The sequence below is a fragment of the Cebus imitator genome, unplaced genomic scaffold (assembly GCF_001604975.1).
Source record: "Cebus imitator isolate Cc_AM_T3 unplaced genomic scaffold, Cebus_imitator-1.0 Scaffold8, whole genome shotgun sequence".
Lineage (NCBI taxonomy): Eukaryota > Metazoa > Chordata > Mammalia > Primates > Cebidae > Cebus > Cebus imitator.
Genome location: NW_016107323.1, coordinates 6,963,114 through 6,975,068, shown reverse-complemented (window position 1 = coordinate 6,975,068; position 11,955 = coordinate 6,963,114). Strand labels below are relative to the sequence as shown.

Here is an 11,955-nt window from a genome sequence, read left to right as displayed (position 1 = left end):
AAAAAAAAAAAAAAAAAAAAAAAAAACATGTAGACAAGCATAGCATGATTAGCCATTAGCACAATGAGATGTCATGGCATACCTGTTAGAATTATTAAACTTTCAAAAACAAAAACAAAACTGACAGTACAGGTTCTAGTGAAGACAGGAAGCAACTATAACTCTCACACATTGCCGTTTGGAAAACAAAGTGATAGTGCAACTCGAGGGAAAAAGTCTGGCAATTTCTTACCAAGTTAAAGATACATTTATTATATAACCCAGCATTTCTACTCCTGGGTTTTTTACCCAGAATAAAGATAGACTTATGTTGACAGAAAAACCTACATAGGAATGCTCATAGTGGCTTTATTCATTGGCACATGGATCAGTGTCCTCCAGAAGCTAGATTAGGGCTGAGTCAGTAAGCTTCCTTGCAGATGGAGTTCCTTTCTGGATCTGCAAAGGCCACCTGCCCCAGCCCTGACTGTTTTATACCAATCAATTCATTTGAGTGAGGCCCAGAGTTCATCCACTGTCCCACACAGTGGGCTGATGAAAGCCTGCTCTGAGCTGATTGAGCTCCCTCAGCACACTTTTCATGACCAAAGATCATCAGTTACACTGAGGGCAAACTAATCTTAAGGATTGGGGTGAGCATAGGTTTCTGCTAAATGATGCCTGGACCTTTGTACCAGAAAGAAACAAGGCTATGAGTCTTGCTACTGGGTGGGTCTTCAGGAATGTGTAGCCAGTCTAGCAGCTTGTTTTCTCCCACGTGACTCGTAATTATACAAGAATACTAATCGTAAAACTTAGGTTGAGAAAATAATGGTGATGTTCCTTTACAGATCTTAACACTTCTGTCAACAAAACTTTGACTTGGTTTCTGTTTCAGATCACAAAAATGGACAGCACTTTATAATACCTCAAATGGCAGACAGGTAAGACCCTTGAAATACCAGTTGGCTTTGTCTATCGCTAATATTTCCTTGGCTATATTATGTTTGTAAGTATATTATATTTTGTGTTTAACAAAGCCCATACATTTTTCTCTTTTATGGCTATACCATTTGGAAATAAGACGGCTGTAAGTAAACCACCATATAAAACTTAAGTTTCAAAGTGCACAAGTAGCAATTTGACTAATAGGAAAATTGCAGCCAGTGATATTGTCACTGTTTTAGCCAGTTGTGACAGTATTTATGTGTCTATAGATTATATTTACAGAATACTTCAGAATATATATTCCAGAATATTATAGGAGATTATATTCTTTCTTTTTTCTTTTTTTTTCTTTGCACATAGAAAATGGTTCGGTTGCAGTGCAGATTATATTCTTTATCTGTGACAGGGGTTGGCAAACTTTTCTTCTCAGGGGCCAAATAATAAAAGTTTCAGGCTTTGTGGGCAATGTGGCCTCTTTTGCAACAGCTTAACTTTGCTGTTGTAGATGAAAGCATCTGTGGACACTCTGTAGATGAATGGGTGTGTATATTCCAATAAAATTTTATTTCTGGACACTGAAATTTGAATTTCACATAATTTTCATGTTATAAAATATTATTCTTTCTTTTTGCTGCTCAATCATTTTAAAACGTAAAAACCATTCCAAGCTCAACTGAAAAAAAGAAAGCCATAATTTACTGACCCCTGGTCTATAAGAGCAGATGAGTTCATTGCTACAGGAATGAACCTTAAACCCTTATTTTGCAAGTTACCTTTGCATAGAAACTGTCAAAAGGTTTGAAATGACTAACCGCTATTCCAGGTATAATCTTGCCATCCCGATCTTTTATATTTTCCCTTTTTGTTTTTTGGTTTTTTGCTTTGGTAGAGACAGGTTATTGCTATGTTACCCAGGCTGGTCTAAAACTCCTGGGCTCAAGCAGTCCAACCTGCCTTGGCCTCCCAAAGTCCTCGTACAGGTACAAGCCACTGCACCTGGCCTTGTATTTTCTTTTTTTTTTTTTTTTTGAGACAGAGTCTTGCTCTGTTGCCCAGGCTGGAGTGCAGTGGCACAGTCTAGGCTCACTGCAACCTCAGCCTCCTGGGTTCAAGTGATTCTCCTGCCTCAGCCTCCGGAGTAGCTGGGACTACAGGCACATGCCACAACACCCAACTAATTTTTGTATTTTTAGTAGAGATGGGGTTTCACCATGTTGACCAGGCTGGTCTCAAACCCCTGACCACATGATCAGCCTGCCTTGGCCTCCCAGAGTGCTGGGATTACAGGCATGAGCCACCACGCCCAGCATATTTCCTTATATCATGCTTTTTTTTTTTTAATACTTCAAAAATTGTGACTCCTCACATAAGTGCCTGGAAGGTAACTTGGCAATAGCTGTTGTTGTTTAGTTGGTGGACAATTTTTTTTTTCTCTTTAACACTTATATGATTGTGGTATTTCTAGAAGGAGTTACTTTCACCAGATTGTTCTGTTTAGAGCTTCTCACTGACTCTATCAGGCTGTAGAATGTTTGGTTCTAACATGGTCCATGAACTGTAATTAATATTTTTATCTCTTGAGTGTCTTAAACTTTTACAGAGTTCACAAGCCTGGCTTTATTTATTTGCTTATTAGCTTTGTATATTTTCCCAGCAGCCTGGATTTGTCTGAATTGGCAAAAGCTGCTAAGAAGAAACTTCAGTCTGTGAGTACCTCTCTGTACTGGTTTTCTCCACTATGAGAATCAGTGCACCCTGCTGATACCCACTCTCAGTGCAGGTTACCTATTGCGTCTGATGACTTTATTTCATACTTTTTTTTGTTAAATTAGAAGCAGACCACTGATTATACAGCAGTAATGACCACAAGGACTTCTAAGTTCAGTATGTTCAATTCATCAGCTCTGCTTCAGATAATCTCATTTTTCTCTGTCATATAAGAAGCGCAGACGGCACCTTTAGCATTAGGCAGTTGTTCTCCGGAGGAGAGTTCCCTAGTTCCTCTCAGCGTTATGAGTAAGTAGGGCACACGTTCTTGGGGTGACTTCCCTTAGCCACGTAGGGCTCTAGAATGTGGTAAATGCTGATACGGGAATGAGTCCCATAGATTCACTCACTGCCATTTGGATCCAGCCACACTGTAAACCTCTTTCCCATCCCATGCCATTCATCAGCGCTTTTTAAATTTCTGCTGTTAAAAGCTGGTGGTCTTGGCCCGCACGTGTGCTCAGAGTTTGCCGGCTCTGCAGGCCACAGCCTCCCTTCAGTCTGTGTCTTTTTTTTGACTGTCCACCTCAGCCTCAGCCAAGGCCCTGGGAAATCTACTTCTGTGGGATTGACTTCTCTTTGTCTGGTCCTCTCACATGAAGCCTCACCAGGGTACTTCTCACCACCTTAACCACCAAACTACACTCCTCAGCTGTTCCCGTTGGTCTTTGGAGCAGAACCAAGATCCTTAACTTCTTTTTGTAACCTGTAAGGGCATCATTCAACTCTCACCTTTCAGAGATTGCCCTACTTCCCATCTGGTTCCATGTGTGTGTGTGTGTGTGTGTATTAACACGCTCTGTATTCCGTGTGTGTGTGTGCGTGTGTGTGTGCGTGTGTGTGTGTGTGTGTGTGTGTGTGTGTGAATTAACACGTTCTGAGGCCATGAGCTGCACATTCATGTCCTCTTCCAGGAATCTTCCTTTGCCTGCAGTGTTTGCATTTCCCAGCTTCCATCCCTCTGATCCTCACCTGAAATCTGACCAGTGTAGGTAGTGGCTTTCCCAAAACCTGACTGACATTGCAGCTTCCCTCATTTATGACTTTCTCCTCATTTCTGTTTTCACAGAATTCTTTTTACCAAAACTTCATATAATACTCAGTATTAAATATTACATAAAATGAATTTATCCTTACTAGTATTTAACTGTATTATGAAATAAATGTGTTTTATGCAATTTGTTTGGTGTCTCTGTGTTCTGTATCTACAGTTTTGTGTGTCTGTGTGTTTTATTGCCTTAAGAAAGTTGTAGACTAAGATGATCAAGATGATAAGCTTTGGATTCAGATAGCACTAAATATTGTGTGATTTCCTTTTAATTACTCACAATCTGTAAGTAAATTTTATTATAAATCATTTAAATCTAGATAAAAACCCACGTTTTCTTTGACTATCCTACATTTGCTTCACTGGAAGCTGCATGAAAGCTGAGATTATGCCTGCAATATCTCTATCATGTGGCAGGCATGAAATTAGACCTGGAACAGAGTCTGTGTAGCTCTAAAGAGCTGGGGCTCCGGGTCAGACTGGTCAGTACGTATATCGGCCCTGCCAGGCTTCCTAGCCTCCCTGTGCCTTGGTGTCCTCTCATAGAAAAGGAAGATAAGGGTGCTGCAGGGGCTGCTGACCAGAATTGCTCAGGGTGGGCTGCCACCATTACTTGTTGACCCTCACTCTGTGGTCTCCTTCTCACAGGTGACTGTCTTATCAGTGCCAGGTCAGTGTTTATCATCCAGTGTCTTTCTCCTGTCCCTCCCTCTCTTCCTCCTTCCATCCTTTCTTTCCTTTCTCTTTTCCTTCCTCCTTCCTGATGATAAGCTGAGAGAAATATAATAAAAGCTAATGTGTTTCTTGAATGAGTAAATGTTAGCATTTTTTTTTTTTTTAAAGATGGGGTGTCACCATGATGGCCAGGCTGGTCTTGAACTCCTGACCTCAGGTGATCCACCCACCTCCGCCTCCCAAAGTGCTAGGATTACAGGTGTGAGCCTTCGCGCCCGGCCTAATGTTAGCATTTTGAAAGATGTAAACTTGTATCTCAGGTCCATCACTTCCTAGCTTTGGGACTTTAGGCAAGCTACTATCTTCTCTGCGTCAGTTTCCTTGTCTGCAAAATGGGACAATAGTGGTTCCTGTTTTCATAGAGGTGTTAAAAGTATGAAATACAATACTGTTAGCACAGTGCCTGGGATGTAAGCCCTTAATCAGCAATTGGCCATTGTAGTTGTTGCTAGTAATAATAACATTAGCTTGTAGTCTCATAGAGGAAAAAACTGGATATTTATGAAGCAAGTTCAAGCTCCCAATCCTTCATCATCTTATCTAGCAACAGGCTCCCGGGGTTTTGTTTTTAATTATAGTGCGACAACATTTGGGAAGATTTGGAAAATGGATAAGTGGGGCAGGGCGGGGACCATCCTCAACTGCTATACTCTTAATGGAGTCAGGCTCAATATTTTGGTATATTTCTTTTAGTTCTTATTTTAGATGCATATCTTTTTTAAAAACTGGAACTCAATTACAATTATAGACATTCATAACCTGCTTTTATCACTCAATAATAAAATTTACCTGTTTTAACATGTTCCTATGAGTTCTCTGTAACCAGCACTTGTTTTGTTTTTCTTTTTTTTTTTTCTTTGAGACAAAGTCTCTTTTTGTCACCCAGGCTGGAGTGCAGTGGTACCATCACAGTTCACTGCTTCACTGCAGCCTTGAACTCCCAGGCTCCAGTGATCTTCCTGTCTCTGCCTCCCAAAGTGTTGGGATTGTAGGCATGAGCCACCACACCCAACCTGTAGCCAGCATTTTAAATTGCTGCATTAAATACCTTCTAGCCAGTCAGTGCCTCTTTTCTGGCCCCTCTTAAAGTATGAGGTACCATGTGTAGATGTAAGGAATCCAATAGAGAATGGAACAGATTCAGCATCTGCCCTTCCAAAGCAGATGTCAGTCAGTTTAAGGATCACAGCTACCATGTATCAAGGTGTTTCATGAGGCAGAAAGGTGCAGAGAGAGCCGGAGCCACCCCAGCAGAGGCTTAGCCTCATCTGGGCGAGGAAGACCTCGATTATCTTCCATGTGCCCAGGGAGGCACTGCAGGACTTGAGGTGGTTGTTGTGTGTAAAGAGTCAGGCTGTGCTTTGTTAGGAAGCTTCCTTCTGAAGACTAAGCAGTAGGACCACTACTGAGAAAGAGAGCAAAGAAACTCAGCTGAGGTCTGGGTCATGTTTTTGTGCACAGGCACATTTTATCCTTTTCAAATAGCATGTTTTTCACTTTTTTTTTTTTTTTTTTTTTTGAGATAGGGTCTCACTCTGTCACCTAGCGTGGAATACAGTGGTGTGAGCTTGGCTCAGTGCAACCTCCGCCTCCCAGGTTCAAGCAATTCTGCCTCAGCCTCCTGAGTAGCTGTGATTACAGGCATGTGCCACCACACCCTGCTAGTTTTTGTGTTTTTAGTAGAGACAGGGTTTCACCATGTTGGCCAGACTAGTCTCGAGCTCCTGACCTCAGGTGATCCACCTACCTCGACCTCCTGGGCTGAAGTAATCCTCCCGCCTCAGCCTCCTGAATAGCTGGCATTACAAGCATGCACCACCACGCCTAGCTAATTTTTGTATTTTTTGTAGTGATGGGTTTTCACCACGTTGCCCAGGCTGGTCTCAAACTCCCGGGCTTAAGCAATCGGCCTGCTGAAGCCTCCCAAAGTGATGGGATTACAGGTCTGCAGCACTGCACCTGGATGTTTTGCAAGGGTATAGAATCCATTACACTTTGGGGAACTGACAAGCACTCGTAAGTGCAGAAGGAGGCTTACAGGGAGATAATACAAGAAGAGTAGAGAACTGGAACCTGCTTCTGAGATGATGCACTTTAGATGCCGCTTAGCTCCTAAATAGCAGTGGCTCTGTGTCTTAAAGTAGTGAGATTGCTGTTGTTGGCAGACATTTCTAGAGGCTCTGTACGATTTTGAAAATGTCATGTCAGTTTAACAGTGGGTATGTACCAAGTGCTGGCTTTGGATAAGATATAGGCAATAAAGGGGTGACTAAGTCGCAGTTCCCTCTTGTCCTCCTGGTGTTAATTGTTGTCCCTTGTGTCCCTGATATTTTTTACTTTCAGCTAAGTAATCATTTGTTTGAAGAACTTGCCATGGATGTGTACGATGAAGTTGACAGGCGAGAGACGGATGCAGGTGACTTGACGTGGCTTTATCTAATAAGCTTCTGTTATCAGTGGGCAGTGAAAAGCTGCCAGCCTCAGTGTTTTACTAGCCCAATTTCCGCTGTCCTGATGGTGCGAGTGTCAGCGTTTGCCTTTGCGTGTGTTGGCTTCAGAGTGTTTCCCCTCGTAATGCATGAGCTATACCTCCCAGAAGCAGCAGCACACAGGTGTGATGAGGTTTGTCTCTGGTTCTTTCCTCTGGCTAGTCTGGCTTGCCACACAAAACCACAGCGCCCTGGTAACCGAGACAACGGTCGTCCCCTTTCTTCCGGTCAATCCTGAGTACTCATCAACACGAAACCAGGCAAGTGGCTCACTTTGGAAAGTAACTAGGAATAGTAGTTGGGGAATCGCTGATGTCATGATACTTCATATTCCCAGGATAAGTATTCTAAATTTTTTTGATTGATTAGAATGTAATATCCTTTATGCATATACACACACACACAACCCCCAAAATGATAAGGAAACAACAGAATATAAATAAATGACTGGGAAAGAATATGAAACAATTCACAGAAGAAATATAAATGGTTTACAAATGTAAAGAAATGTTTAACCTTGGCAGTGATCTAAGAAAGCAACCTAAAGGCATTAGTGCAAGTTTTATCAGTCAGATTAATAAAATATTTAATAAAGGATACTCCAAGCTGGTAAGGATATGGTAAGATGGGCTTTCTCTTGCAACAGATAGGACTTTAAATTGCTGTAGATGTTAGAAATGCAATTTGTTTACCAGTTTCCGAAGCCTCAAAATTAAGTACATCCTTTTACATGGGAATTTCTCATTTGAGAATAGCTCTAATAAAATAAAAATAGATTTATGCAGAGTGATTTTCATCAAAGCACAGCTATATATAATAACAGAGCATTAAAAACAGCCTACACTTCCATCAAAAGGAGAAACGTTGAGTGCATTAGGAAGATATTTTAGTCTTTATGATTAGTGGCTATATATAAGGATAGGGTCCCCAAATCTAGACTATGACTTTTTAACTTAAAAAAATTTTTTTTGAGATGGAGTTTTGTTCTGTCATCCAGGCTAGAGTGCAGTGGCGCCATCTTAGCTCACTGCAACCTCTGCTTCCCGGACCCAAGTTATTCTGCTGCTTCACCCTCCCTGAGTAGCTGGGATTACAGGCACACATCACCATGCCTGGCTAATTTGTGTACAAACTCCTGACCTCAAGTGATCTTCCCACCTCAGCCTCCCAAAGTGCTGGGATTATAGGCATGAGCCACTGTACCATCAAAATTAATTTAAAAATTCCCCTCAAAATTAATTTCTCATTACTGGGTCTACTTCCAAACCGAATCAATAATAGAAGAAAAGCATTCAGTAGAACCGTTTTATTTCTGCTTACCAAAATAGATATACATTGTGAGAACTTAAATGTTATGGAGTTCTCTTATATAAATGGTTTTAAACTATTCACATGGAAAAACAAGCATTGACTTGGTTTGATTATGGCTGGAATTAATTGTACTTTGATCATGCCAGAAGAAGGTCTTTGCAGAAGTCTGTCAATAGTCTGACTAGTTTTATGTGACTATTTATGTATATATTTTTACTCTGGGGAATATTTCCAATTATTTTCCCACCTTTAGGGCAGACAGAAGTTAGCTCGGTTCAACGCCCATGAGTTTGCCACACTGGTCATTGACATTCTCAGTGACGCCAAGAGGAGACAGCAGGGCAGTTCTCTCTCGGGTTCAAAAGGTAACTGCTCAAACCTCTAAACATATGCATTTTTGGCTTTCTAAATTGGATTCAAGTGTTAAATTCAAAGTTATAAGCTAATTAAAGTAGTCATCAACATGACAGCTTAAAGTTCTATAAGTTTTTGTTTTTTTGTTTGTTTTTTTAAGTTCCAGGATACATGTGCAGAATGTGCAGGCTTGTTACATAGGTATACATGTGCCATGGTGGTTTGCTGCACCTATGACCTGTCCTCTAGGTTCCCTCGCTTCAACCCCTACCCCTATAAGTAGTATTGGTAGCATATTGTGATAAATAGTTTACCTGTCTAAGCCCTGGTGAATTAACAATATTTCAGAGTTACTAACTGCTACTCATATTTATCTTATATATGATTTCTGTTTTATTTTGGGTCATTTACCTTTCCTATAAAATTGCATCCTGAAATTAACCCAAAAGTCTGACTTAGATCTTGCTAAAGGACATAAGAAAATAAACTCTTCTTGATTGAAACCGTATAATATCTGCTGCTGCTTACCTACAAAACTGAGTTCAACTTAATTAAAATTTGTTGTCGTAAACTTTTAAGTATCTTCAGTGAGAATTACTGTGATATACAATTATAAGGAAAGCCCTGAACATCTGTTTCACAGGTGCCCTGTTGAGTCTAGTTCAGTAGCCCAGGTCCTGTCTGCATGCTTAGGAATGTCCTTCCTCCTCAGCCCTGTTACTGTATCCATACTGGTTTTTTCTAATTATAGAAATTAGATATTTTTCATTGTAAATAATTTAGGCAAAAGAAATATGTACCATAAAAATTAAGTTTTCAGTGATTATTCTCCAAAGATAATAATCATTAACTGGTAACAACGCATTCGTTCTTGCCTATTCAAGAATTTGATTTTATCTGTTCAACCAGGAATAAGGAAGTTCTGAAAAGGTTTATTAGATTTTGGTGAAGGCACAGAGAAAAGAGCCTTTGCATAAGTTTAAAGTCTTAAAATGGCCTGGGTGTGGTGGCTTATGCTCACTACCAAGGGAGGGGCATTATGAAGGATCCACCCCCATGACCCAAACAACTCCCTTTAGGCCTCCCCTCCAGCATTGTGGATCACATTTCAACATGAGATTTGGAGGGAACAAACATTTATACTATAATAGTAATTATATGAGATAAAGTAATAAAGTTTGAATTTCTTTTTTTTTTTTTTTGAGACAGAGTCTCACTCTGTCACCCAGGCTGGAGTGTAGTGGCATGATCTTGGCTCACTGCAACCTCTGCCACCCAGACTCAAGTGATTCTTGTGCCTCAGCCTCCTGAGTAGCTGGTATTACAGGTGTGTACCACCACACCCAGCTAATTTTTGTATTTTTTAATAGAGATGGGGTTTCTCCATGTTGGCCAGGCAATTCTCGAATTCCTGGCCTCAAGCGATCTGCCTGCCTTGGCCTCCCAAAGTGCTGAGATTACAGGCATGAGCCACTGTGCCCGGCCAAGATTACAGGCCTGAGCCACCGTGCCTGGTCATCCCCAGGAGACCAAATAATAAAGTTGTTTTGTTTTGTTTGTTTTTGAGACGAAGTTTCCCTCTTGTTGCCCAGGCTGGAGTGCATGGCTCAATCTTGGCTCACCACAACCCCCGCCTCCTGGGTTCAAATGATTCTCCCGCCTCAGCCTCCCAAGTAGCTGGGATTTCAGGCATGCACCACCACACCCAACTAATTTTGGGTAGAGGGTATTTTTAGTAGAGATGGGGTTTTCTTCATTTGATCAGGCTGGTCTCGAACTCCCGACCTCAGGTGATCTGCCTGCCTCAGCCTCCCAAAGTGCTAGGATTACAGGTGTGAGGCACTATGCCCAGCCTCATAATAAAGTTTTTAAAAGGTTTTGTATAAGCCCAGTTTTGTATGGAAAACATATTTATGTAAATATATGTGTACAAGTGAGGATACCACATGTAAGTATAAATATACAATTGATCCTTATGTGCACATTCCATATTTGCAAATTCATCTGCTTCCTAAAATTTATTTGTAACCTCAAAACTAATACAGCATTTTCAAGGTCATTCTAAGAAATGTACAGAGCAGAGAGAAAATTGAGTCACCAAAAACACATGTTCCCAGCTGAGGTCGAACAGGGAGGAGACTCCTTGACTTCTTGTTTCTGCACTCAGGTTATAAGCAAGTGTCAGTAGTCTATTTAGTGCCATGCTATACACATTTGTGTGCTTTTCATTGGTGATTTCACTGTTTAAAAATGGCCCCAGGATTTATTGAGCCCAGGAGGTTGAGGCTGCAGTGAGCCATGATCATGCCTGCACTCTAGCCTGGGTGACACTGTCTCAAAAGTGTCCAAGCCTAGACAACATAGCAAGGCCCCATCTTTACCAAAAAATCTAAAAATCATCTAGGTGTGTTGGCACATGTCTGTAGTCCTACATACTCAGGAGGCTGAGGCAGGAGGATCACTTCAGCCCGAGAGTTAGAAACTATAGTGAGCTCTGATTATGCTAGTGCACTCCAGCTTGGGTGACATATGAGACCCTGTCTCAAAAAAAAAAAAAAGAAAAAGAAAAAGGCCGGACACAGTTGCTCACGCCTGTAATCCCAGCACTTTGGGAGGCCGAGGCAGGTGAATCATGAGGTCAGGAGTTTGAGACCAGCCTGGCCAACATGGTGAAACTCTGTCTCTGCTAAAAATACAAAAATTAGCTGGGCATGGTGGCATGTACCTGTAATCCCAGCTACTCTGGAGGCTGATGCAGGAGAACTGCTTGAACTCAGAAGGTGGAGGTTGCAGTGAGCCAAGATCATGCCACTGTACTCCAGCCTGGGCAACAGATTGAGACTCCATCTCAAAAAAAAAGTGACCTCCAAGCTTAGGGCTGAAGCGCTGTCTAGTGTTTCTAAGTGCAAGAAGGCTGTGATGTGCTCTATGGAAAAATGTTTGTTAAATAAGCATCATTCAGGCATAATTTATAGTGCTGTTAGCCATGAGTTCAATATTAATGAATCAATAATATGTGTTAAATAAGGTGTCTTTAAACAGAAACACATATAGAACAAGGTTATGCATTGATCAGTTGATGAAAATGTGACCAGAGGCTCTTAGGAACCTAACTCTGTATTTTCCCCAGGAGCACCAATTTAATATTGGCCAATTCACAGCAACTTTTTAGAACATAACTACCGAGAATAACAAGAATTGACTGTGTGAGGCCGGGCGCGGTGGCTCAAGCCTGTAATCCCAGCACTTTGGGAGGCCGAGGCGGGTGGATCACGAGGTCAAGAGATCGAGACCATCCTGGTCAACATGGTGAAACCCCGTCTC

The 11,955-nt window shown here is 41.4% G+C and overlaps 1 protein-coding gene across 15 annotated transcripts in view; it reads left to right on the top strand.

Moving 5' to 3' along the window:
* The window catches only part of GIT2 (GIT ArfGAP 2), a 72,259-nt gene that overhangs the window by 28,807 nt on the left and 31,497 nt on the right, over nt 1-11,955 (top strand). For 6 of the 15 annotated variants that reach the window (XM_017541828.2, XM_037743276.1, XM_037743271.1 and 3 more), the window contains exons 8-13: nt 878-923; nt 1,064-1,069; nt 2,582-2,633; nt 6,821-6,893; nt 7,129-7,226; nt 8,531-8,642. In XM_017541828.2, coding sequence (XP_017397317.1) covers nt 878-923; nt 1,064-1,069; nt 2,582-2,633; nt 6,821-6,893; nt 7,129-7,226; nt 8,531-8,642 — 387 coding nt within the window. The remainder of the gene's footprint in view (nt 1-877; nt 924-1,063; nt 1,070-2,581; nt 2,634-6,820; nt 6,894-7,128; nt 7,227-8,530; nt 8,643-11,955) is intronic. The other 9 variants (XM_017541831.2, XM_017541824.2, XM_017541816.2 and 6 more) reach the window with 3 other exon arrangements.